The sequence below is a fragment of the Grus americana genome, chromosome Z (genome assembly GCF_028858705.1).
Source record: "Grus americana isolate bGruAme1 chromosome Z, bGruAme1.mat, whole genome shotgun sequence".
NCBI lineage: Eukaryota > Metazoa > Chordata > Aves > Gruiformes > Gruidae > Grus > Grus americana.
Genome location: NC_072891.1, coordinates 68951079 through 68977966, shown reverse-complemented (window position 1 = coordinate 68977966; position 26888 = coordinate 68951079). Strand labels below are relative to the sequence as shown.

At 35.6% G+C, this 26888-nt stretch overlaps 1 protein-coding gene across 5 annotated transcripts in view; it reads left to right on the top strand.

Moving 5' to 3' along the window:
* DMXL1 (Dmx like 1) overlaps positions 1–26888 on the top strand; it is an 80188-nt gene that overhangs the window by 9238 nt on the left and 44062 nt on the right. For 4 of the 5 annotated variants that reach the window (XM_054809838.1, XM_054809837.1, XM_054809835.1 and 1 more), the window contains exons 2-16: positions 1420–1545; positions 7392–7469; positions 9500–9578; positions 10193–10325; positions 12633–12699; positions 15002–15177; positions 16661–16850; positions 18363–18531; positions 21927–22139; positions 22810–23063; positions 23175–23859; positions 24389–24510; positions 25014–25103; positions 25410–25509; positions 25925–26041. In XM_054809838.1, coding sequence (XP_054665813.1) covers positions 1420–1545; positions 7392–7469; positions 9500–9578; positions 10193–10325; positions 12633–12699; positions 15002–15177; positions 16661–16850; positions 18363–18531; positions 21927–22139; positions 22810–23063; positions 23175–23859; positions 24389–24510; positions 25014–25103; positions 25410–25509; positions 25925–26041 — 2599 coding nt within the window. The remainder of the gene's footprint in view (positions 1–1419; positions 1546–7391; positions 7470–9499; positions 9579–10192; positions 10326–12632; positions 12700–15001; positions 15178–16660; positions 16851–18362; positions 18532–21926; positions 22140–22809; positions 23064–23174; positions 23860–24388; positions 24511–25013; positions 25104–25409; positions 25510–25924; positions 26042–26888) is intronic. The other variant, XM_054809834.1, reaches the window with a different exon arrangement.

The following is a 26888-nucleotide window of genomic DNA, read 5'->3' as shown; positions in this document are numbered from 1 at the left end:
TGAAGAGGGGACGGGAAGGGGCTCAAAACCCTGACCAATAATAAATGATCGTAAATAAATATATGGTTATATTTAGTCTGCACAAGCATTCTAGACAGCATTTTCAATTATAGGGTTATTTTAAGAGTGGCTGGTGGTCTGCTGGTTGGAAAGTAATAACTATTGGCTGAGAATGGAGATTGCAGTCTTCTGAGTAAGATTGTTTTGTGTTTTTTGAGTCCTTTGTGGGAAAAATTATCTTTGGACCAAAATATCCATAATTTTTATTTTTTTTATTTTAATGTGTGTAATACTATGATAGTCTAGGTCAGGCTTGGCTGAAACATCTGAAAACATGATCATCAGATTTCAAATTTGTAAATCTACCATTCAATTTTTCTGCTTTTTTCAAGTCAAAAGTGTTTTTAGTTAATACACTAGAAATTAGTAGGGTTGGTTGTAAGGTATTTATGTCAATATATGGAAATCTTCCATCTGCGGTTTTTGTGAGGCTGTTCTGTTCTTGAAAGTTTGGGCCAACTAAAATGGCATTTTTGGCCCTCTTATTGTTGTCTAACAGGATACTATTTTTTTATGCTCTTAATTTTGTTGCTGGCTTCCTTTAATGCATATGCATTCCTTGTTCTAGGACTTTAATCCTTGAATGCTATATCCTTACTCTTATTGTATGATTCTGCTCACTGTGGTTTCCATAGGTTTCTCCAGTGTTAGTCTTTCTCTCCATTCTAATCTGTGTTCAGTTTCTAACAAAACTTGCATAAAGATAGGAAGAAATTTTGAGTTGGACATTGCAGTACTCAAGTCAGATGGGTCTGTGAATGTGTTAGATATATCAAATTACTTAGTGACATGATATATTTAAGAGAAAATAAAATTAATTCATGGAATGCAAGTAACAGGAGACTCAACAAGTCTGAAAGCACAGCTTTGCTTTTCTATAACTAAGCTTCATTCTGTTACCCTTATCAATTTTTCCTTTGCTGAATTCCTTACTGAATGCTTTGTACCATGTTAGCTCCTGAGTTCTAGTCCCCCTTTTAAAAAAAATATTTTTAAATGCCTCTGTCTCCAGTCTAGGAAATATATTACTTTTTCATACTTTCCATGAACTTTGTTCTTCATGCTTTTTCTTTTCTGTTAGATGTTTTCATCAACTCAGTCTTTTTTGCCTTTTGTATCTTGAACTTCTGTTTGCTTGTTACGCAAATGTTGTGATGCACTTCTAAGCATGGAGGAAGAGTAATTTGCCACTTCTGTTCCTTGATTTAAAATGCAGGCATCTGTTTGATTTCTGCAAATACCTCTGTAATTCTGTCTATAGTGTTCTACATGGTTATGATATGTGGACTATGCTGTTTCATACTTCACTGATATGCTGTAAATAGCTAAAGCTTTGTTTAATTTTTGTTTCTCTTTTAGGCATATGCATCAGGATGTGATATTGTGGTGTTGGGGACTGACTTTGAAAGATTGCAGATAATCCCTGGAGCAAAACATGGAAACATTCAGGTGGGATGTGTGGACTGTTCAATGCAACAGGGGAAGGTATGTATAGCAGCATTTCTAATAATGTGCTAGCAGTGTCATGTTAAGCATCTTCTCAAGGCTATGGATACTTGCAAGTTAAAGCAAATACAGAAGAGTGAATACTAATGGCTGCTTGCTTCATGTCTTTATTTGTGATATGAAGCACAGTAAACATGAAATAGTAACCATAGATATGAGATTGTAGAAGATATACAGGGCTGCACAGGAAGATATAGATATGCAGAGGGCTAGATAGAGGAGATAGCAAAAATTGAACAAAAGATGAATAAAGTGAAAGCAAAGGAAACTTGCCCAATAGTGTGAAGCCATAGTGAGTATGTCATCGACATGCTTTGACATGTTAGTGGCTGGCAGCAGATGAGTCCTTCCACAAAAATCACTTTCAGGTCATCCAGAAAAATGACATCCTTTTCAAGCAGCTCATAAAGGTTTGAAACTGCTGTTGGACAGGGTCTTGCTTTCTTGAATTCTCAGCGCTTTTTTGTTTTATGTAGGTAAACTGGATCAAAAATGTTGTATTTTAGACACTCTTAGGTTTCAAGTGCTTTTTATAGAGGTCTGTCTTAGTTGTTCTGTCACAATAAAGAAGGAATAACTAGGTAACTCTATCCATTGGGATGTTACAGTGTGATAAAGCTATTCACCAATTCAGTAAGAACTGTGTCTGGGTCCATGCTGGCTCATCTATGAGGGTTTTTTGTTGCTTTCTTTAAGCCTGTCCTAGTGAAGAGATAATGTGAGCCTTCTACACATCACTACAAGTCTTATGAATTGATAAGAGCTTTGGTTAGATTCTGGTGTCCATCCTGAGACAAGACCTCTTCATGGAAACCAGTTCATGTTTCCATATGAAGTCTGATGATGATCCACAGCCACTCTCTGTTCCTGCTTTCTAATGTTTGAGTGATGAACTCTTGCAATGGTAGCGAAGGAGCATAAATGAAAATGAGGAAATGTTCTTCTCTGTGTCTCTGGTACCTCATAACCATAAAGAGTGCATGTGTTTCTCCATTGGCGGCTCTTAACTAGGAAGTTTTTTTGAGTTCACTAGCCATTTATTAATAGATGGTGAAATACACATACAAATCACGTATCACAGTTATTCTTATAAAATTTGTTTGTGTATTTGCAAGGTCATCTTAACTGCACAATAGTAGTTTTGTATGCATTTAAATGATGAACTGTCTTTGAATTGTAAATTAACACACTTGAATATATCAAATGATCAAGCTTACTAAGCTTCAGAATTTTTTGTTTCTTAAGGAGACTTATGTAGTCATTTTGATTCTGCAAGTTGGTATTGTTTCTGTTAGCAATTAGATGAGATGTATTTGCAGAATCCTGAAATACTAAGCAGTGAATGGCTACAAATCTGCTTATTGAATGAACTGATCAATACATTTCCAGTTCACTGTTGCAAGGATAGAATTTCTTCTTGCAGCTTTTTCATCTGTATTGACACACAGATTTCTCTTCAGTTTACTTCCAGATTATTCTTTGTTTAAAATCTATAGGAAGAAGCAGAATGCCAACAATGCAGCTTATTTAGGCTGCAATTTTTAATCTTTCTAGAAAGCATCCAGTTACAATTTGTAGCTTACAAATTATGTACCTCTTTGTTTACTTTATGGGGAACTGCTGTCAAGCATTTTCTCAATAATAGCTGGCCTTTACTCTTTTTGAAGGATCTCTGTCACTCTCCCCTTGGATGACAGAATTGGTTTGTAAGAGTTATTTTCTAGTTACGAAAGTAATGGGTTGAAATTTTTCTCCATTCTTGATCCCTAAATCTCATTCTAGCTTATTGGGAAGCTAGTGCTTTGTGTGAAGCTACTTTGAAGTAGCAACAGTTTAGTTCATGTATGACCCACCTTTCCCTTGGCTTTGAAGAGTGGGGGGAACATGGCACCATCTTTTCTCTTCCTAGTCTAGTTTTGGAGATAAACTTAATTCTCTGTCTCCAAGAATGAGATGAGTGCAAAAAAAATAGATGAGAATTTTTAATCATCCCAAGGAAGCATGTATATATATGTTTATATTTACAAGTGTTTATACAAAGTGTTTTCTTTATGGAACAAACTATTTTACTGATGTCAAAGAAAAATGTAGGTACTAATTAAAAATTTCAGTTAGTTGACATGCTAATAGGTTACCTGTAGAAAAATGGTAAGTAAAACCAGACATTTTAAAATAAGAAATCTTTTCTTCATAAGTGGAACTACTAATTATTTTGAGTATGAAGGCACAGTTTAGAATCCAGAGTTTATAATTTCATGTATGTGCCACGGTTTAGCCCCAGCTGGCAACTAAGCACCACACAGCCACTGGGTCACTTCTCCTACCCCCAATGGGATGGGGGAGAGAATCAGAAGAGTAAAACCAAGAAAACTCATGGTTTAAGATAAAGACAATTGAAGTAAAGCAAAAGCCACACATGCAAGCAAAGCAAGACAAGGAATTCATTCAGCACTTCCCATGGGCAGGCAGGTGTTCAGCCATCTCCAGGAAAGCAGGGCTCCATCACACATAACAGATTTGGGAAGAAAACCACCATCAATCCGAATACCTTCCTCCTTCTTCCCCTAGCCCCTTATATGCTGAGCATGATGTCATGAGGTATGCAGAATCGCTTAGGTCAGTTGTGGTCAGCTGTCCCAGCTGTGTCCCCTCCCAACTCCTTGTGCACCCCCAGCCCACTCGCTGGTGGGGTGGTGTGAGGAGCAGAAAAGGCCTTGGCTCTGTGTAAGCACTGCTCAGCAGGAATGAAAACATCCCTGTGTTATCAACACTGTTTTCAGCACAAATCCAGAACATAGTCCCATACCAGCTACTATGAAGAAAACTGTCTCAGCTGAAACCAGGACACTATATTAGGGTGGAGTGGTTTTGTTTGATTTTTACTAGGCAGTCTGTGGCTCTTTTTAAAAGGAGCTGCGATTGTTTTATTTTTGCTGTTTGGTAGTGAATGATAATGCAACTTAGTACGAGTTGCAGACATACTGATGAATGAGAAAAATGTTGAGGGCTTCTATGTAATATGGAGGCCTGGTGGAGAAAAGCATAAATGTATGAAGAAACTATTTGGAGTATGCTAAAACTTTATAAAATGAGAACCTGATGCTGCCAGTTATATTCCTACATTGAACAAAATGGTGAGGGTGGACAAAGTTGTTGCCCTAAGGACTGATGCTTTATTCTTATATGCCAGTGCAAGAATTATGGAGTCATAGAATGGTTTGGGTTGGAAGGGACCTTTTAGAGATGATCTAGCCGAATCTTCCCCCATGGTGGGCAAGGACATCTGTCACTAGATTGTGTTGCTCAAAGCCCCATCCAACCTGACCTTGAATGTTTCCAGGGATGGGGCACCTACAGCTTCTCTACCTGTTCCAGTGTCTCACCATCCTCATTGTAAAAAAATTTCTGCCTTTTCTCATCTAAATCTACTGTTTTTTAGTTTAAAACCATTATTCCTTGTCAAGTCCAGCCTTGGTAAAAAGTCTTTCTCCATCTGTCTTGTAAGTCTCCTTTAAATGCTGAAAGGCTACAATAAGGTCTCCCTGGAGCCTTCTTTTCCCCAGGCTGAACAACCCCAACTCTCAGCCTTCATAGGAGAGGTGCTCCATTCCTTTGATCATTTTTGTGGCCTTCCTCTGGGCCCATTCTAACAGGTCTGTGTCTTTCTGGTGCTGGGGACACCAGAGCTGGATATAGTACTCCCAGCAGGGCCTCACTGGAGGGGGAGAATCACTTCCTTCACCCTGCTGGCTGCCCTTCTTTTGATGTAGCCCAGAATGCAATTGGCTTTCTGGGCTGCAAGGACACATTGCCAGCTCGTGTTCGAGTTTGGTTTGTTTGGTTGGTTTTTTCGGGGGTTTTTTTGTCCACCAGTACCCCCAAGTCCTTCTCTGCAGGGCTGCTCTCAATCCATTCATTCTGCTAGTCTGTGGCGATGCTGGGGATTGCCCAAGGTGCAGGACCTTGCACTTGTCCTTGTTGAGCTTCATGAGGTTCACATGGGCCTACTCCTCAAGCTTGTCAAGGTCCCTCTGGATGGCATCCTTTCCCTCAAGTGAATCTACTGCACCACTCATCTGGCTGTTACCTGCAAATGTGCTGAGGGTGCACTCACTATCACTGTCTATTATTAGGAATGACTGTAACCTCTCTCTTACAAGTCAGGAAGGGTTCTCTGCACATCTTATTTCTAGTAACAGGTCTTGGAACTACAACAGACATTTGTTTGATGGCTGGGTGATTATTGTGGTGTTTGGGAAATTCTTCAACACAAATTTGCGTTATTCTTTTTGGTGGCATGCTGCTCAGTGAATACTAGTCTGAGTGGCTGTATCATTGTGGAAGCCTGTGGAAACTTTCAGGGGGTAGCAGTTGCTGTGGTCACTATTAGTTTAGCATTTTGGCATGCTAATGTTAGTTTGTCTTAAAAACCCACTAAATAATAAAAAATGGAAGAACTGTCCACACTTGGAAAAAAAGCAAAAAGGACAAATCTTATCTCTTGCTGTTAGGGTGTGGAATGGAATTATGAGAATAAAATAAGTGAGGTAGTTAAAGAGAGTTAGAGAGGGCAAATATTGGCCTGAGATGTAAGGAAAAAGTTTCTTCAGGCATTTTGCAACTGTGATAATATTATTCTTGGCATTTTTGGGTCAGGCTGATGTTTAGGTTGTTAGTGTGACAGAAACTTATTTAACTGGTTTTTTTAATGCAGAGGGTTTCTCTTGAAGCTACAGCTCTATGGACTTTAGGATCTGCATGGATTTGTACATATGTACAGATCATGTACATCTGTAATGGATCTGTAAATAATATTAACAACTTAAGTATGACAGTTTAGGCTGATGCTGAAATCAAAATGTATAAAGTGACTGACTAATGCTGTTCAAGGAAAATTGTGAATACTTTCTGACCCAGAATTTCACAGAAATAGGAAATTTATTATTATAGCATATCAGAACTGGAGTTGTGCTCCTTTTAACATCAAGCATCGCTTCAGAATGTAGGATGTCCATTATACATGACCTATGCAAACTCCTTCATTTTTGTAAATCTGTGTTTCAGAGTAGTTTTAGGCAACAGCGCCTTGTGATGACATTCTCAGGCTATCTGCCTGAGGTCTTTAACGTATATTTGGCTTGTTTTGGCTCTTCTTAGCAAGTCTTTTAAGCTTGCTTTTATATACATATCTTGAGATAAAATACTCTTAATTTTATCTTAATGCAAATTTGGGGTGGCTGATACTGCTAATGGAGTAAGACTTTGAAATACCAATTAAAGCTCACTATGCTGCAACCTTTTTTTTTAAAGTATTTTATGGTAGTTTTTAGTAGTTCTTCTGTTCTGCAGTTCTCTGCATTGGGTGTTCAGCTTGCGTAGCTAGTCTTCTGAATTAACTTTTTATAATGCAGCATGTTCTTATGCCAAGGAAGTCCACAAAAGTACCCTGAACTGATGTTGGTTCCATTTCTGAGAGTGTGAACTCAGCAGACTCTTTTGAGTATTTACTTAATTTAATGTGGAAACACTATTGATAATAGATCTCATGTAAAAAAAAAAAAAGCTTCTGTCCACCCGTACTCTTAGTAGTTCATCAGGACTAATATGTAATTAAAGAATTGTATTTTTATTATTGCCAATGCTTCCTTCATGACTTCTGCTAGATGTCATTTTTCTGTTATTGAAAGGGAATAGGGATGTGAACTTCAAATTTATCTACAAGAGTGGTTAAAAGTAGAATCAACAATTTGCAGTTTATTCTTGTTTGTTCTATAGCTTGGTTTTTCTGTGTGTGTTTATGTACATATAAATATAAATTGCTTTAGATTGCAGCTTCTTATGGAAATGTGATTTGTATCTTTGAGCCAGTTAGCCTCTTGAAGCAGAACAGCAGTCATCATAATGTAAGTAATTCATCACTCCTTAATTAATTTACTCAGTTATAAAGTCTGACTCATTTTTCTGTTTTGCTTTAAAATTGAAGATTGCTTTGATGTCGTCTTTTAATGCTAGAATAAAATTGAGAGATAAGATGGTCCTTGGGAAGTGAAAATGGTAGAAGGAGGGCAAAGACATACTATTCGAAATAGTTTTAAAAGAAATAGCTTGTACTGTAATACTTCAAATTGCTGATTTATCTAACACTACAATTCATAACTGACATAATCCAGAATCCAAAAAGATGTGCATGCCCCTGTTTTCCAAAAAGTATAGCCATTACAACAGGAATTCCTTTCTGAAGCATCCTGTGTAGCCTTTATGTCCTGATGTTTTACAATTCTGATTTTAACTGTGGTTTATGAAACTGCATGCTCATGGTCAAATCTGTAATAGTTTCAAAAAGGCTATAGCTTTTTTAGAATATCTGACTAAATGCTTATACTTCAGTGTTGTAACTGTGAATAAGAAAAATATTTATTCTCTTAGTTTTGGTGACAGTGGTTTAGTGAATTAGTGGCCAGAATCTTAATTTCTGGCTAATAATATGATTTAGAGCAAGTTATTTAACCATAGATTACTCTTATTAGAAGCATTAGAGTCTAGTTAAAGTCAGTTTGATATGAGGCTTTGACAGCAATTACTCAAGGAGCTTCTGTCTCCCTCTTCAGGGGTTTGGTCTCTCTGTATTAATAAATTGTTTACATGGCTGTATAGTGGATTCCCTTCTATGACCAGCTCAGTCATATGGTTCCTGATGTACATGTAAACCAGTGGTATTTTATTTCTTAATTAAATAGCTAGTATTGGGGGGGGGGGGGGGGGGGGGAATTATACCACTGGAAAGGAGTGGCATAAAATAATGATAAAATGTGACTTCCTATCCTCATATGAACTTTTTAAAAGTACTAATCTCTTTTTTGATCATCAGAGCTGTTCAATCTATCCGGAATGTTTTTCTATACTGGTAAACAGTACACTTAGCTTGAAACTTTAAAGTTAGTGTAGTAACTGTAAGGGACAGAGGAATCGCTCTCCACCCATGATTTGCTTTCCAATCTTTATAATTGAAGAAATACTCTTTACTTCATTCTTGCAGTTAACCTCTATGCAATAATTTCCAGCATGTTTAGGTTGTTGTAAGATTGTCTCTGCCTTCCATTTACCAGAATGTTCAGGATCTTAACAAAACAAACCCCACAACAGAAAAAACAGCTTCAGAAATATTTCATTTAGATACTTTATCTGCAGGTACTTCTTACTGTTTTCCACCAAACTTCTGAAAGATTTAGTTGTTATGTCTTAGCTTTCACATCTATTGGTATCTATTGGTTTGATATTTTTTGAGTGGGGGATGTTTATTTTAAAAATGTCTGTGAATTCAGAAAAAAACCCTGTTGGCTCTTAATATTATTACTAGTAATGATTTCAGTTTCTTTTATAATTCAAAGCATCAGAACTTTGCAACCTATTATCAAAACAGACCAGATAAATATTTTGTGAATTTAATCCTCAATTTGTTCCAGTGAATGAAGTAATGATGCAAAATCTGAAGATAGTTGACTGTCCTGTTGTATATTAAAAAAGGGAGGGGGGAAGTATCATTGATGTTTCCTTGCACTACTATTGATATCAAACACCAGATGCATTTAGTGTAGTTAATTTTTGAACTAGCTTTTTAAAAAAAAAAAAAAATTGGACTTCCCTTTAAAAAAATCCCAGATTCTGATGATGATTTTATGTGCTGATTTTTTTTCAAGCTATATTTTTAAAATAAGAAGTTAGAAACTTCTATTTGTATGGTCAGATTAATGGAAAGCTATTTTGTTTAAAAATCAGAATTCATCCATTTTTAGTAGATTAGTAATGTATTTTTAAACACATCCTTCATAAAAGTTGGAGAGTGCAGTGAAGATATGCTATTTCTATTGTAAAAGGGGATGGGAGGGGAAGGAAGCATTGTAATACTAATGTTTGTGATTACTTAAAATTTCAGATGTTACATTACCAATGGCAGAAGAATGCTCAAATTTTACTGGAAGCAATAGCACATAATCTAACCTGGGATCCCACAGGTAAGAATAGGAATAAAGAAACACCTAACTATTTGATACTGCAACTAATTTTTTATTTAAATTTCACTGTTCTTTGGGGACAAAGAAAATATTTTTTATTTGTCCTAGCATGATAAAAAACACCAAAGTGGAATGAAATCTACTTTTTTTCACTTGTTATAGGAGAACCAAAATATTATGTGCATCTGTTTGGTCTTACTCAATTATCCTAATCTCAGCAGTATCTAATGTTTAAAAACATGGTTTAAATGGTGAGTATTTGTTGTGAAAGAGGGATGTCTGCAGTAGCTCTAGTGTTTCTTTTAGAGAAAGTGACTTTGAAATTTTGATTAATTTTCACTATTTGAACTGTAGATCCTCAAATCAAAATGTCTTATAATATATGAGAGTATCTTGCAAGATTAACCCAATCTATATCCATGTAGGGGAACATGTAAAAGGCACACTGCTGTTATAGTAACTTTGCTGTAGAAAAGGTCTTAAGATAATATATAGCATATTTTGTTCTATAGTTTCAGCTTTGCAAAAGTGTTTGTGTTTTTTTTCCCTCTCTCTATAGTACTCTATATTTTGCTATTTTTTTGTAGTTATATTGTTATAAATACTTGTTTTAGGCACTCGCCTATTGACTGGTTCTAGTAGTCTTCAGCTTTGGTCCAATGTTCCTTTGGAAAACCCTTCTGACAATGACAATACTGAAAGAACAGATGCTGGACTTGGAGAATGGAGGTGTATCTGGCAATGCAAGTAAGAAACTTGTTAAAGACAAGTAATTCTTTTTTTCCTTGCTGATTCATACCTTTCAGATTAAATACTTAGTGTAATTCAGTGAAATCCTATTCTATACCGTTACCTGAAAAATTTTATTGATATGTGATAAATTTGAATCATATTTCCCTTGAATACGTGACATTTCTTGTTAAAAGATAAATTGTAATTGGGTTTGGGGTAGTTTATGTTCTTAGGCAGTTCTTCAATTATATTGAACACTACTAAAATACTGAGGGAAGGCTGCTATTGAGACTGTCTCTGTAGACTTTGTTCCTTATACAACAAGTAAAGTGAAAGGTACATGTTTGAAAATTATTGTGCTTGCAGGACTGATTAAAACAAACTACTTTCTATGTCCAATGTACTGCAGCTTTCTTTCCTTCTCACACATCTGCCCCCTTTCACACACCTTTTACTTTTTCTGTGTTTATTCTGGATATTTGGAACACTCATGCAAAGATGGATGCATTCTGGTGTACTGTATCTCTGAATGCTGTTCTTGTATTCATGTTGATTAATCATTTTAAACTTTGTGTCAGTGTATTGGTGCATTCAGAAGAGTTTTAGTTTAGTTCTTCAGTTTATAAGTTAATTTAAATCATGGTCCTTCCCTAGGAAGACTTTTCTAACACATCAGGTACACTGTTCACTCGGGACCAGTGTGCCATATAGCAGTCTCCCAAAGTGGCTTACTGGAAGGACCCACCTGAAATTGTTCTTTATGAAGCACTTAGCATTAGTTGTTGGATGTACCTGGAAAAATCCTTTTTTAATTCTTCAGTTGTTCCTGCTTCTGTGTACTTCCTAGCTTTTATCAAGGATATGTTTAAAATCCCAAGATCATCCAAATGACAACTGAAAAATTTTCCTTTGAAGACGATGGACCTTATTTATAAAGGAAGTTGAAAAAACTTAATTTATTGAGACATCTTTGGATCCTCATCTCTTAGCCTAATAAGAAGAGTCAGCCTGTAGATAGAATGCCATGGGTATGGTTTTAAAATCCAGGGTTATGTTAGCAGTAGTCAAGATAATACAGAAACTGCTTTTCCTCTGTCCCTTCAATAATATATTTTGCATTTGTATCCTACACCTTACAGAAAACTTTATAGCTCTCCACCTGTTTCCCTCTTTTAAATTATTTTGTGAAGGAGAGAGAGCTGAGTTTTGAACTAGTAGTTTCTGGAAAGGGTCAACAGAACTTGCTTTGTCAGTTCACCTTTTATGCCTGTACTACTTCTGGCATTTGTACTTCTGTTAAATTTAAAATAGGTTTTTCTTAAGGAGAAGTTTGCAAGACAGTGATTTTGCAGTACTACCCTTTGTCAGAATAATTTTTAAAGTCTGAAAGAGGCATTCCTAAATGTTTTCATATTGACTTTACTAGGAGAATGTTGCTTAAACCTAGGTGGAAATTTACTTTCTTTTGATGCACAGCTTCTGCAATTGACTTGCTGTTATTAGTGCACTCACTAAATGCATCATGCTTCTGTTGATCTGATGATTAACTTAATCCTTCCTGAGACTTAGGCCTTACAACTTGGTATACCTGTCTAATAAATTCAAGATGAAAATGTACACTGTGCTTGTGCAGCATAATTAAATTCTTGTGTGCTCTTGTTGCTGTTAATAAGCCTGTCACTTAGGCAGTAGCTCAGTGCTTCAAAACCTGTAAAAGAAGCTCATTTATTGGTATTTCCAATGAAAGTAAAACATAAGCATGTAGCGCATTTTTGCTATGTTGAGATTATTTTGGTGTGGCATCTTTCACCAGTGTGGCCATTAATGTAAAAACTACTTCTAGATACTTCTTAACTACATTATTCTTTTTATGCCTTTTTGTTTTCTTGAGTTACAACTGTAGAAAGTAGGAGAAATGGAGGTGTCTTTCAGGTAAGTTGGAAGATAATATAGAACAGCAGAAATCAATTTGAAATACAAACAATTGTGAAGTGGAAGTAGAGCATATCTGCATAGTGTTTAATTTGTTAGAAGCTGTTTTTTCTCTTACAATATTTTGGAATATTAGATATTGTAGCACCCTCAGCTATAGCTTTTTGGTTTTCAGTTTTTTCTGTGTGACCCCAACCATGTGTTGCACACAAGTTTACCTCCTAGTCCTTCTGGACTTTGTTAAAGCTTAGGTTGTTTCGCACAATACAACGGACACTTGCATATAAGAATTAAATCACTTCCATGAGTTCAAGGGGAAAAACAAATGTTTAGAGTTCTGAAAAAGTTCTTGAAACTTATTTTCTATTTCTAATTGTCTTTATTTCGTAGAACTGCTTCTCAAGTTTGTTTAATGAAATTCTCTCCAGATGGGGAGTTTTTTGCTACTGCTGGAAAGGTAAGCATTTTTTGTAACTTGTTTTGTACTAATTCAGATAAGCTATTAAAGCAAATAAACCCACACATTAAAAATAGAAAAAGCTTTTTAATGAAAAATTAATTTTTTCTATTTTTTGCATAGTACTTCCAATTATCTATGCATCTGTACATTTTGGTAAATAAGAATTTGGGAGAAAGGTAGTTCGGGGAGAGGGGGAAAATGAACAAATATGCACTGCTTACTATTTTAAAATACCAATGTTTAATCAGTACCAAATTATAAGACATCAGAAAGAGAACAGTTTCAGGGAATGGGGGAGATCTGCGGATGAGCTCGTTGCTGGATATCCTTCTCGTGAGGAAATCTATTCAATATTTCACTATTATTATTATACCATTAATCAAAAATAGCTCTTTAATATCTTTTTGTGTAAATGTGTCTGTGTGCCTATGTAGAAGAGAATTCACACTCCCTTCCACAGGTATTAGCACATAGTTAATGTCAGTGGTTTTGGCCAATGTTATAGATTAGTTCTGTGTGCTCAGCATTGAGTGGTTTATCAGCAAAAGCAATAAAACCCCTTGGCAAAATAAGTAAAGAGGTTAAAGCAAAATGTCACAGTCATATTTTTCACTTCCTGAAACACTAATTAGTCTTTTATTTATACTACAAAACTTGTTGTTCAGGTTTTGTAAGAGAATAATAGCCTAACAAGTCAAAGCAGAAAAAAAACAAGATAATGGAGAAGATCCAGTAAAAGTGTGACAAATCCATATGAGAATTTATATTACTTGCTAGGGAAAGTGAAATGAGCAAATAAAATTGTTGTCTTTATTTGAGGGGAGAGTCACATTGACAATGGTCAAAAAATTTTGGTATAAGCGTCCAGACCCATATTGTGAGAATCTGTGGGATTATCAAAGTAGATTGTGGGGCAGGGAATGTTTTCAGATTAGTTTTCTGTTTCTTTTTTAAAAACTGTAAACAGTATAAGCAGTTTTAACACAGATTAAGAGGTGTAGGTAGGCATCAAGTTTGTGCTACCAACTAAAGAACCTAGCAGACACTGCAGAATTATTACAAAGGAAACAAAATGCTAGTATGTAAGGTTAATTGGGACAATGCAGTTGCTGAGATTAGTGAAAACTTGGTTTAAGTGTTGCAGAATTCAGAGAGGTATTAACCTGATGGAATGAGTTTCAGACTTAAGTGAAAGACAGTTGTGTAGTTTGGTCTAGTCTGTCTTGGAAGCGTGAATGAAAAAACAGTATGTACGCATGAAGATTGGTTAGAACAGTGTTTCATTTGGTAGTAATATGTGGATCTTTGTTGTTGCTGTTTGGATCATAATGTCCCTTAATACATGCTTGAAGCACAAAGATTCAAGGATGGTTCAGTCTGCAAATAAGTCTTACTTTTTAAAGGTAGTTGTCATGCATATTTTTGTGATTCAGTTGTATGCATCAAAAACAGATGAGTAACACATTTTGCTTAGGTGTAGGGGTTCGGTTTTTCGTCTAAAGCTTGCCATTTCAGTACATTATGCATGCTTAGAAGACTAATTTTTAAGACACTTGCTATCCTTAAGGATGAGAAAAAGATGTAACAAATCTGTAAAATAACCTAGATTTCTTTTTCTAGGTAAACTCTATTCCAATTGACTAGTTTCCAACACATGAAGTACAGAATCTTTTAAAATGCATTTTTGTTTCTGTGTCTTCTTTAATTTTTTATGAGAGAAGATGCTGGTCTGCAAAACAACCTGCCCCTCCCCCCAGTAGGGTCATGTAATATTTCAGTACCATTCATATTTAATAGCTGATCAACATCTTGAGAATAAAGGCAAGGACACTAGGAACATGAATTTTTCAATTTATGTATGTGTGTATCTAAGAAAAGCAGTCTGAGGAGTACTGAGCTTGATTTTTAAGGTGTTGTCTTTGACCTTTGCTTGTATTCCTAGCATTTGCATTTGAGTGTGTGGGTTTTGGGGGTTTTCCGTCAAAGTACAGTAAGTTGTACTAACATCTGAATACCAGCTCAAGCCAGTACAGCTTGCATTTTTGTGGTTAAAAAACTGGCAGCTAATCAGAAGGAGCAAAATTAAATCCAAGTTAGTAATGGCAAGAGAGATTAAAAGGAAGCTCTGCTACTGTGTTTTCTTTATGATCAGGTTTTGAAGTTCTATTTACTAACTGACTTTCTGTCATCAGAAAAGTATTTTACTTAAGAAAACCTGGGAGACATACTCAGAAGTATTTGAAGTGCATCATATTCTTATGCAAGATGGTCTTATTTACTGTATTTTTTCTTTCCCCAGGATGATTGTCTTGTGAAAGTATGGTATAATACAGACAGTTGGCGATCAGCCATAACACCACTTGGCACAAGTCCTGAAAAACAAGCAAAAGAAGTTGATTTTTCATTTGTTTATTTGGCTCATCCTCGATCAGTAAATGCATTTTCATGGAGGAAGACCAGTAAATTCATGCCACGGTCAGTAGTTCTAATAACCTGAGGTTTGTAAATTGCCCAGAAAACCCAAACTGTACAATCTTTCCAGCTGTACAGTCAACAGTCACATAAGTTTTACAGTATTAACTACAGTTAATAATTGAGTTTGCACACCTTGTATATTTTTTGTGTGTGTTCATATAATTCTTTCATACTGAAGTTCTTGAGAGGATGGTAAGCATCCTCTTACCTGGGAAGGAATTGGAAAGATAGAAGGGGAGTCCCACAGACTGGCTTAGAGATTGGACTAAATATAAAATCAGCTCTTCCAAAATTACCTGTCTTTGCATCTTTTTGATTGTACTGTCTTAAATGACCATTCATGTATTTGATTCTAGCTTGTTTCTCTCTTTCTGTCCTAATGGAATCAGAGCAATTCAAAATTCCTGTCACTTTGTTGTCTTTCTCAAACATTCAGATATTTCTGTGTCTTTTAATTTATTTCTTTACCGAGTACAAAAATAGACCTCAGTCAGAAACAGAATCTGGAAATTGAATTAAAATGATAATTTGGGTTTGATTTTTGTGAGTGTGTTTTGTTCTGATCATTCCTAAATGACCTGCCACTAGTTTTCACCAGTAATTACAATCTCAAACTGAAGTAGCATTAGCAATTCTGTACCCTGCAACCATCTTTTTGCCATATTATTCCAAATATTAGCCATTTGAATTCTGCATACCTTTGTGTGTTTGAGCAAGTTTATGCTGTCTTTTACACCAGCCTTTAAGTAGAAGACTCTTCATAAAGTTAAAATCTTAAGTCAGTTTTAAAAATCCACTTACTCCATGGTGCCTGAGGGAATTTGCTGCTGAACAGTCCAGTCACGTGATCCCTATTGTTTTCAAGATAGCTAAAACTAAATTGTGAACTTACATGAACTGGAAACCTGGTGATCTGTATAGGGTTTTTTCAGTGCCTAGTTCAGGTTAATTGGATTTTTTATATATATATTTGTATATAACACAAATTGCAGTTGGAAAAATAGTAATTAAGAAAAGTTTGTAGTTTTTTAAATTGACTGGTATATTCTTGATATTACCTTGGTTTCTGTGTTTTGGATACAGTATTTGTAAGTGCTATATAGCAGTAGGATCTGGGGAATTGAGAACAGGTATCCAGAATACGATTAGCTTTTTATATGAAGGACTTTAAAAAGAAAAACATACACTTTGCTATACCAGCTATGACTAATTCTGTAAATTGAAATCCGTGATGTGGTGTTGCACAGTTGTGTAATGAAGTTTGAGGTAACCTATTATCAGTTACTTGAATAGATATGAAAGCTTTTCATACATCATTTGTTTTTCTAAGAATGTATTGTTGGCTTTTTCTTTCCTTAGTATCTTTAAGTTACTTGGTGCAATTCTGAAAACTGATAATGGAAAACTGTTTGGTACTGTTGCTTTATTTTGATGCTATGTGATAGTAAGCAGCTTCTTCACACCTTAAATTTTCTTTCATTAGTGGTGCTGTCTGCAATGTACTCCTGACTTGCTGTAAGGATAACGTTTGTCGTCTCTGGGCAGAGACTTTGTTACCCAATGACAGTCTGTTGTATGGTGGAGGATACAACAATTGGAGTGAAGCAGTGAACTTCACAAATAACTTTAAGAGAAATACTTCAAGTAAGGAAAAGGTGCAAAATGCTTTAGAGGTAAGAAGTGAAATTGAGCAGTGAGAATAAACACATGTACACACATAATTTTAGACAGGATTGTAATTCATTATTCAAACATGTATCATAAGCTGAAATCCTTATACCATGGATGTGCATTAAATGTTATAAAAAGTGAATTTGCTTTGAATCTTCCTGAGGAAGGCTAAACCAACAACCGCCCTACTGAGTTTTCACATTAGAAGACACACTGTTGCGTCACTGCTGCCGTATCTAGTTCAAAGGGCTAGGAACAGTATGTAGGGCATGCTGTATATAGGTTTTGTGAAACCTGCTAGTGATGCTGCCTTAAAATGTACGGTAGGGGCTCACTTGTTACTTCTGAAGTTGTGGGATGTTCTCTGGCTTCTGTAACTGGAAAAACAGGGATAATATGGAGGGAAGAAAGATAGCCTTTGCTGCCTTTCTGCTGTAGTCCTCAACAGAGCATACTGCTTGTAAGCTGTATCTCTAAGCCAAATGGTCCTTACCATATAGTGTTTTCTAACCAATGGGAAGCAGGGGGAAGGTGAAGCATTAGTGGTCTCCTGTGAAGCTGTGTAGAGAGTATGTGGGTATTGTGCTGTTATCTTAACGGAGCAATGTATTTAGTGTGATCATGATGCTTTCTTAACACATCTGGCACAGATGAAAAATATGACAAGTTGAAAGGCACAACACAGCAGAGAAAAAATATTCAAAGGAGGGAGGGGAAAGGAAGTTGGAGGCAGTTCTGTGTTCTCTTGGAAATAAAAGGCAACATTAGAGATCAGAAATAACAATTACATAAAAATTGGGAGAAGAACTATTTTACATGAGCATGCTGTGCTACGATGCAAGAGATAGCAAGTGAAAAGGAATGCCAAGAGTTAAATACCATCCTTAATGCAAATTGTGTACCTTGTACCTTTTGGTACCTATATAGATATCTACAGCACAATGACCTTGAACTGTGGCGTGCATGGAGTGACACTTTAATACTGGGGTAGTCAATCTTAAAAATGGAGTATTATTTTTCCCTTAGAAACATCTGCTTGCATAAAGGAGGGAAGACCTTAAAACACATTGGGCCCTTATAATGGGAGTGGAAATACTGATCCAATCAGATCCAAAGTACTGATCCAGGTTTTCAGTCTCTGAAATGAGATTATTCAGATTTGCTCCTTTTTTTGTTCAGAATCTTGAATAAGCATGGTATACGTTTATGAAACAAATAGTATTTTCTGTTTAGAGTATAAAAACTGTATGAACATTGTCTGCAGACAGAAATGTGAAGCAGTTACTATGTCAAGGTACTGTATGGGCCTTTGTGAATTAACCTGAAGGCACTGGTGTCTCTCTACAGTAGACACAACCTGAACAGTTAATTTTTGTGAGAAACTCCACTAATGCTTTAAAGTAGATATTAAATTGAAAAAAAATAATTCACTAGTACCTAGGAAACCACTTACAGATGAAGTCTGGTTTTTCTTTTTGAAAGGAATTAAAAATGACACCTTATTCTTCATGCAGTTAAACCTGAGGCACTTCCGACGAGGAAAGAGGAGGTCGGGTGCTGTTGTAGCACATACTGGATATGCTCCACATCAGCAAGATCCCCACGAAGTTCACAGGAACATCCCTCCTCATGCAAATGCACTTTGTCACTTCCATATTGCTGCCAGTATCAATCCAGCCACAGGTAAGAAGTACAGTAAACCTTTGCTACAGAGTGAGCTACAATTTCTGTTCGGTCTGTGTCAGCTTAACTGGCTCAGATGTATTTGTACCATATCTACATGATCACACAAAATTACTAGTATGTTGGTTTCATTTAATGCATGAAGAACGTTCTTTGACAGTAATAAAATGACTTGAATAAATACCCTTTACAGTAATCCTGTCTTTCATTTTTGGTCATCTTTTAACTGAGATTCACAGTGGTCTGAGATGCAGAAGGCTAAGTATTTGTAACTGAAGTTACAGATTTACTGGGAATTGTGTATGATATTGGGAGCACACTGATAAATCAAAAATTTCCGGACTTAAAATGAGTACCTAACACTAAGTACATGTCTGTACTTCTGTCTCTGAATCAAACAAAACACACTTAATCTTGTGTTCCATAAACTTCAATATTCTCTTACACTGAACCAATGTGTTGATAGGCATTAAGGAAAATCCCCTATAGTTGCTAATATTTCTGTCTTTGTAATTGTTTGTGTTTGCTGAAAATGAAGTGCCTGTCTCCTCATTGAAAAACTGAATAGAAAAGCAATATGGAATGGTCTTTCATGAAGGTTTTATTGCTGTGTTATGATTTCTTGTGTCTAGACTTAATGAGCAAACATTTTATGTAATCCTTTTCTTAAACTAGTTAAGTGCTGCCTTATAAATAGTATTTTTAAATTTTTTTTTGTTCCTACTGACCCTTGTTTCAAAGGCCAATTTTGACCTGAAGGCAATCATGATTAGGTCATATTTGTAGCTGTACAGTCTTTGGTATGATTGTAAAGAACTATTGGTTTCCATTACCATTGCTGGGCTAAGCAAGCTGTAAACACTTTTTCCTGTAAGGTTAGTCTTCACCTTTTTAGTATTGGTTCATGTTTCTTTTAACAGATATGACTATAATCACATGCAGCCTACCAAAAAGAAATTTTTTGCAGTTTTTTGCTGTACCATCAATATTATCCTATTTCTAGGGATATGTCTCCAGTCATAATATATGTTACTACCCAATGTCATAAAGGAAAATTTCCCCATGGCTTCTTGGAGATTTGTAGTTCTCCTGTCTGCACTTCTGCAACTTCAGATTGCACAAGGAACTAGCTAACCTTTTCATGGGGCTAGCACATCTTTCACTATCTCTTTTATATCTAGTCTTAATACACTTCTTTCCTTTTTTGCTTATACATAATAAAAGCAAAATTACAGTTTACTTCGTTAATAGTCTTTGCAATATAAATGTGCCCAATAGCAAACTCACAGAATGGGAATAAAAAGTAATTTTGGAAAAGAATGGTAAAATATTTTCCTAGGTGTCTAACACTTGTCTTTGGCCTTTTCAATTGTGTATTCCTTCTGTGTTATCTGTATTATTGTCTATCTCAGTATGGTCTTTTGGATCACTTGGTCTTTAATGCAGTAGATTGGAGGATAATGGATTGCTCTTTAATGTAGAACCTCTGTTCGAAGTAACTTTCACATGTTAGATCTTAATTTCAAGAAATATCTGTTCTCCCTCACAGTCAAGTCCTGAAGTACCTCAGTCTAACTAGATTCTCTAGGTAGTCCTTTTAGTTTGCCCTTTTGAAATTAAATTTAATCTGAAAACCTAATTGCATTTCCTTTCATTTAATTTAAACCAAATCAGTTTATGATCTCTCACTTGAAAACTTGCCCTTATTACAAAACTGAGTACTTGATAAAAACTAAGGCTAAAGCAGCTTTTTCTCTCATCCACTTCACTTTTTGAACAATAATAATGCTGTCATATAAAAGAATAAATTTCTTTTGAATTTTTATTGTATTTGTGGTGTGTTGTTAATTTTGAAACTCACTTTCTTGTAGCAACAAAATCCTTGAGACATTTGTTATTTAAACTGATATTCAGCCTCAGTGGAGTTCAGTGAAAGGAATAAGCAGTGGTTGTTAGGACAAAATAATCCCCAGGCAAATTCAGAAAAACTTATTGAATACAAAGACCTTAGAATTTTTCTGGAAAGAGTGAATGTGATTTATGAAGCAAATAGAAATTCACTAAAGAATTTGTCCAGAGCTGAGCATCTGTTAGAAGTTGGTAGCTTTGAGGCAGGAGAATGGGGAAAAAAAGTTATTTCTTTAGCGATCTTTTGATATATACGCAAAGTACTTAGATTTATAATCTAATCTGAAAAGTCATCTTTCAAGTTCACCTTTTTATTCATGTTTACTATAGTTTTGTCTTCCAAAGAGAGGTCAACAGAATTCTTGCTTCCAAATTCTGTTTTTGCTGAAGGTATTAGGGTATTTTTTGAGACTGGCATTCATTGGCCCTTTTAGGAAGACAGACTGTATTTCTGAAATACTCTGTACTCTTCTTGCTCTCCTCCCCTGGTGTGTCACCTCCCCACAATAACATTGGTGGTCCTTTCTTCTGTCTGTGGGCTCTCAGTTAACATTTTCTTGGAGTAGACTGGAGAATAAGTGATTTAAAGCCATCACTGGCTTTGAAAAAAACAAACAAAAAATTCCCCCACAAAACACAACAAAAAAAACCCCAAACCAAAAAAAAAAGCCCCCAGAATTGGAGTAAAAAGAATTTTGTCTCCCAGGGCATGGAATTTAAGTAATCCTGCATAAATAGGGAGCAAAAGGAGATAAGAATATATATGGAAACATCTAGATTAAATGCAGGTTGAGCTTTTAGCATGTTGCTGTATGGCCTATTTGAGGAAATGACAATAAATCACCTACCTGCTTTTTAGCCACACTTCATTTAAATGATGTTACTCTGCAGCAGTCTGATACTTGCTTCTGTCACTTACTTTGTGATTACTACTTTATTTTTCATAGCCACATGGGACACCATAGCATCACAGAGCAATGTAAAATACTAACGGTATCTATGGGAATCAGAAGTCTGCGTTTATGTGATAGTTTACAGAGGACATAATCTAGTCACTGTACTAGTGTATGCTAGTGTAAGCCCTGTCATATGTGGTCCTTTATTACAGTCTATATCTACTGCAGCCTCCATTGTGGACTAAATGTTGGGAAAGTATACATGAAGTATTTGGTTTGTACTGAGCTGTAGTAGCAAAAGACAAGGTAAATTAATCTGTACAGACAGTGTTACATCATCAAGATGTAACAGTGCAGGGCTGTCTTAATGTGAGCATATCAAGGAGCCTCCCTGTGGAACATCTTGTTATAGCAGTCAAGCAATTTAATACTGAAAGTAGATGATGTTGGTGAAATGAATGACAAGTTGCAATACAGTTAGTGCATTCTTTTTTTTTTATGGTAGGTTTTTAAGCAGAAAACTATTTCTCTAAAATTACTTTTTGACTAAAATACTTGTTTTTCAAAAATGTCAACATCTCTTTCCGGTAGATATTCCTCTACTCCCTTCTATCACATCTCTGAGTCTTGGTGAAAATGAAGAAAAAAGTGGACCTTTTGTTGTGCACTGGCTAAACAATAAAGAACTTCATTTTACCTTATCCATGGAAGTATTTTTGCAACAACTTAAAAAGAGTTTTGAACATCATTCTCCTGAGACTAACACTGAGGAATCTAATCAAATGGATGGCAAATCAGAAGAAGGTAAAAGTCTTGTCATAGACAAATGGCTTTCATTTTACAAAGTAATTTGTAATCTTCTTTCATGTGAAGTAAGAGGCGGGCAAATTGACATATAAGAATACAGACAGACTACAGTAGCATTTCTATGCGTTTCCTTCCCATATGCTGGAAGTACCTAAGTGACTTTTAAAAATCTGTATCTAGAAATTCTGAATTTGATTATGGGTGTTACAGAGATTTTGAGTTAGTTATGCTGAAAACTGTATTGCTTAGCCTACATGGAGGCCTTTGCATGAAAATGTGTTATTTTAACATGGTTAAGGAAGTAGGTGCTACCTTTGAATTAACTTTCTTTTATTCAATATTAATGTACACCTAATTTTACTAGCTTTATAACATAATTTAGTCAATTAGTTTAAATATATACAGTTTGGAGATGACTGCTTTTGTTCTGCCTGTGCATGCAAAAATTTATATAAAATGGTGCAAAAGTATTTCAAATTAAGGTAAAATATAAACTATTTTGGTTTGTAAGTTATTGATGGACATCGACTAGAGGATTTCTGGTTAAAATTTTCATTATTTTAAATGGTGTGGTTTATAAAAGGCCTGAAAAGTGCTCCAATACCTGAATAACACTGCTTGTTATACTTCTGCTTTTGAAGATAATATATATCTGTGTGTGTTCTAGAAATTGATGAAAACGGAGATGAACAAAAAGGAAACCAAGAAAAGAAGGAACTGAGTGATGAGAAAATTACTCCAAATTCAAGCCTTGTTCCTTTATCTTCTGCTATTATTGATCATGAAATTGAAGTACTACTTTCTGAATGGAGTAAAAATGCTGACATGCTATTCAGTATACATCCTATGGATGGTTCACTGCTGGTATGGCATGTGGACTGGCTAGATGAATACCAACCTGGCATGTTTCGCCAGGTGCAGGTACTTGATTTTTTTCTGGATTTACATTGTTATTCATTGAGAAGTATGATGAGAAAATAACTTGAATACTTATTCATTCTTTCTTTCTTTCTTTTCTTCTTAAAATTCCAGGTGTCATTTGTTTCAAGAATTCCTGTTGCATTTCCAACGGGTGATGCAAACTCTCTTTGCAGAAGTATAGTAATGTATGCTTGTACCAAAAATGTTGACTTAGCTATTCAACAAGGCAAACAAAAGCCTCCTGGCCTTACACGATCTACATCGATGCTTATCTCTTCTGGACACAGTAAATCAACCAACAGTTTAAAACTCAGTATCTTCACACCCAATGTTATGATGATTTCCAAACATGCAGATGGGTCATTGAACCAGTGGCTAGTGAGTTTTGCTGAAGAATCTGCTTTTTCAACTGTACTCAGTATTTCACATAAATCCCGATATTGTGGTCACCGTTTTCATCTTAATGACTTGGCTTGCCATTCAGTGTTACCACTGCTGCTTACAACCTCACATCACAATGCTCTAATTTCACCAGAATTTGAGAATGCAAAACAGGCAAATGATTCTTTAAAGTCTCAGGAGTCACCAGTAAGACTTCAGAGTAGAGGCAATGCAGATGTAACATCCCAGGATCCCAATGCGGTTTACAGTGAACTTATTCTTTGGAGAGTTGACCCTGTTGGGCCTTTGTCCTTTTCTGGTGGAGTTTCTGAACTTGCTCGGATCAATTCTCTCCATGTTTCAGCTTTTTCTAATGTTGCATGGCTGCCCACACTTATACCCAGCTATTGCCTTGGTGAGTTTGGTTTCCTGATTTGTGAAGTGTTCTAGAAGTAAAAGTGTTACAACCTAATAATGCTTTTAAATAGATAATGTAGATATACTTGAATACATTGGAAAAAATGTTAAGCATGGATCCTTTATTTCACAAATTTCCGAGCTGCTGATACTTGGAAGTTGTTTACTCCTGTGCAAAGAATTGCTGTGTTCTTATGCCTTCTTTTTTGTATTTGAATTTTAGGTACTAATGCAGTAAAGTTTGTAGATGCTAGTGTGTACTTCAGAGCATGTTGAACACTTAAAGCGGAGATAGATTTTGCTCTGTTTTGCAAATTGGATTCTCATTTCCTTTCATATACTCTTATCTGGTTGCTGAGTGCAGCATTAAACTTTGTAGTTACTGCTTGTGAACAGAAATTAACGATAGAATTTTTCTTATGCTGTACTGTTTTCTTTCATAACTTTAAAATTGCCTCTTGCAAAAAAAAAAAAGGAGCAAGTTGGTGTTTGAATATTTGAATGTATTGTGCATTTTTATTTTTCAGGTGCATACTGTAATTCTCCAAGTGCCTGCTTTGTGGCTAGTGACGGACAGCATTTGAGATTGTATCAAGCTGTAATAGATGCTAAGAAACTTTTGTGTGAGCTCTCCAATCCAGAAATTTCTGTAAGTGGAAAGCTGTCTCAAGTTTTTGGAGGTTGGAACTAGTTTCAGACTTGGCGTTGTGGAGGATTTCATATTGTAGCCATACTGTGTTCCATTTAATCTCAAACTCTGCATATTGAAGCAGATCAATGTTTGGTTGGGAAATACCTCTGAAACGCTTTAACTACAAGGGTTATAACATAGCAACAAACTGTGTGTGTGCGTTGTCCATCCTAAGGAAAAGTTGAGACCATAATGCAGCTTGGGGAAAGGACAATAAATTGCTGAATGTGAGGCTTTCCAGTTGAGAAATGCAAGTTTTTGTCACCTTTCAGCCATGAAAAATAACGTGGCTCTTGATAAAACTGGGAATGTTACCAATGTTCTTGGTGGATTGCAACCAGTGTATATTTAATGCTGTAGTTAACATTTGCTTAGTGATGTTGCACCTACCTAGCGGGCTGTGCCACTGAAATGCACAAAACTGAGTTAACAAGACCATCCCCCTGACTCTTTTTAAACAGAAGTATGTTGGTGAAGTTTTTAACATTGTAAGTCAGCAATCTACGGCTCGCCCAGGATGCATCATTGAACTGGACGCTATCACAGAGCTTGTAAGACCCTTTTCTGTACTCATTTTATACCATGATTATTTTGTTTAAAAAGTGTTAACAATAAGGCTGTGGTTCTCCATCAGGTAAAGATGAGGTATTTAAAAACTGATTCTGACATACACTTGCTTGTGGTTCCATTGTACCTGTAAATGAAAAAAATGTGAATAATGAAGGTGCATTTTCTTGAGAAATCTTTCATTTCTGTGTATAGCTTAATGATCAAGTTAAAAGCTCCCATGTTAGAGAGCAATCTTAAACAGTATACTCTGTGATGTTCACTTCTTTTGTGTGTTTTTACTTTCTTAGCATGGCAGGAAAACACAGTTATTCCATGTTTTTCAAGAAGACTTCATTTTAAATAACCAGAAGGAATTACCTGAAAAGAAGAACAATTCATCAGACTCTGGTAAAGAAATCTTTTTCATAGAACATTGCAGACAAAGTATTTTATTTTTCATTCCACAGAAGAGAAAGAACTTTTTGTATAGTTTTTAGCATTTTAAGGTCTAATAGCTTATGCTATTTGAAATCTTTATACCAAAGAAGAAAATAGTGTCTAATGAAACTCATGAGTGTTTCACTTCCTTTAAGAGTAGTGCACAACCAAATTTAGATGAAGTAGCTTAAATCATGAGATACCCATCATGGACTGTATTAAGCATTCCCTTACTGATATCTTTCTTATATGAAGGGTTTTAAATGTAGGGTCTGTAGCTGTAGGGTATGACATAGACAAAGGTTACTTGATTATTAGCTGGCAAAATTTAGTTCTGCTTTCAGATGAATAACCCCTAAGATCTTCCTGTTTTGAATTTCATCAGGAAACCAGCAGAATGGATTCTCTGAAAAATTCTACTTAATAGTAATAGAGTATACTCAAAACCGTTCATTACTACATATGTGGCACTTACATTTGAAGTCAATTCCTGTCTCAGTAGGTAAGCCCTCTTTCTTGTAGTTTCTGTTTTAAAACACCCAGAAAGTCACAAGCTCATGAATATATCTGCTATTCAGTGTATTCTAAATTGTATTTCAGCTTTTTTAAAAAAACCTGAATTTCTTCTGTTAAAAGCTTTCATCACAACCTATGCTTTCTTGATTACTAATTCACCTTCAGAATGTTGAAGCTTTTAGGTTCAACCTGAGCCCAAAGTTTGGTATTTTTTGTGCATTCTAAGGGCAAATATATTTATCTCTTTTTAAGACTGCCTAACACTTCAGGTGGTTTGCTTCTCAGAAGTTTTTGTTCTGCAGTTCTTGAGTTTATCCAAGTTTTAAATTGGACCATAGTCTGAAGCACCTAAACATCAGAGATACAATTGCAATTATGAACAATTTTGAAGTTCTGAAATCTTCTGGTTCTCCTTCAGACTACCAAGCTACCACAAAAACTATAAAACTTAACTAAGCTGAGATATACTTGAGTAGTTTTCTGTTAACATTTAAGGATTTTAAGAAAACATAAATCTGGCATTCATTACATACCAGAGGAATCTGTTATAATGCATGTTCCTGTCATTTAAACCAAATTGGTATTTGTCTTACCGTTGCCTTCAAACGCAGAATTTCTTCAGTTATTTTAAGTATTATTGCAGTATTAAGTATTAGTTTATAGGTTGGTGGGGAGACTAAAGATCCAAATTTTCTATCTACCTCTATGATGAGGACATTACTGATGAGGCTTTTCAACCAACCTATTGGCAGATTTAATGTTCCAAATTCATATTTCAACCATCGAGTTTTATTAAAGAAAAAAGCGCAAGCATTTGTATCACATAATCTGAG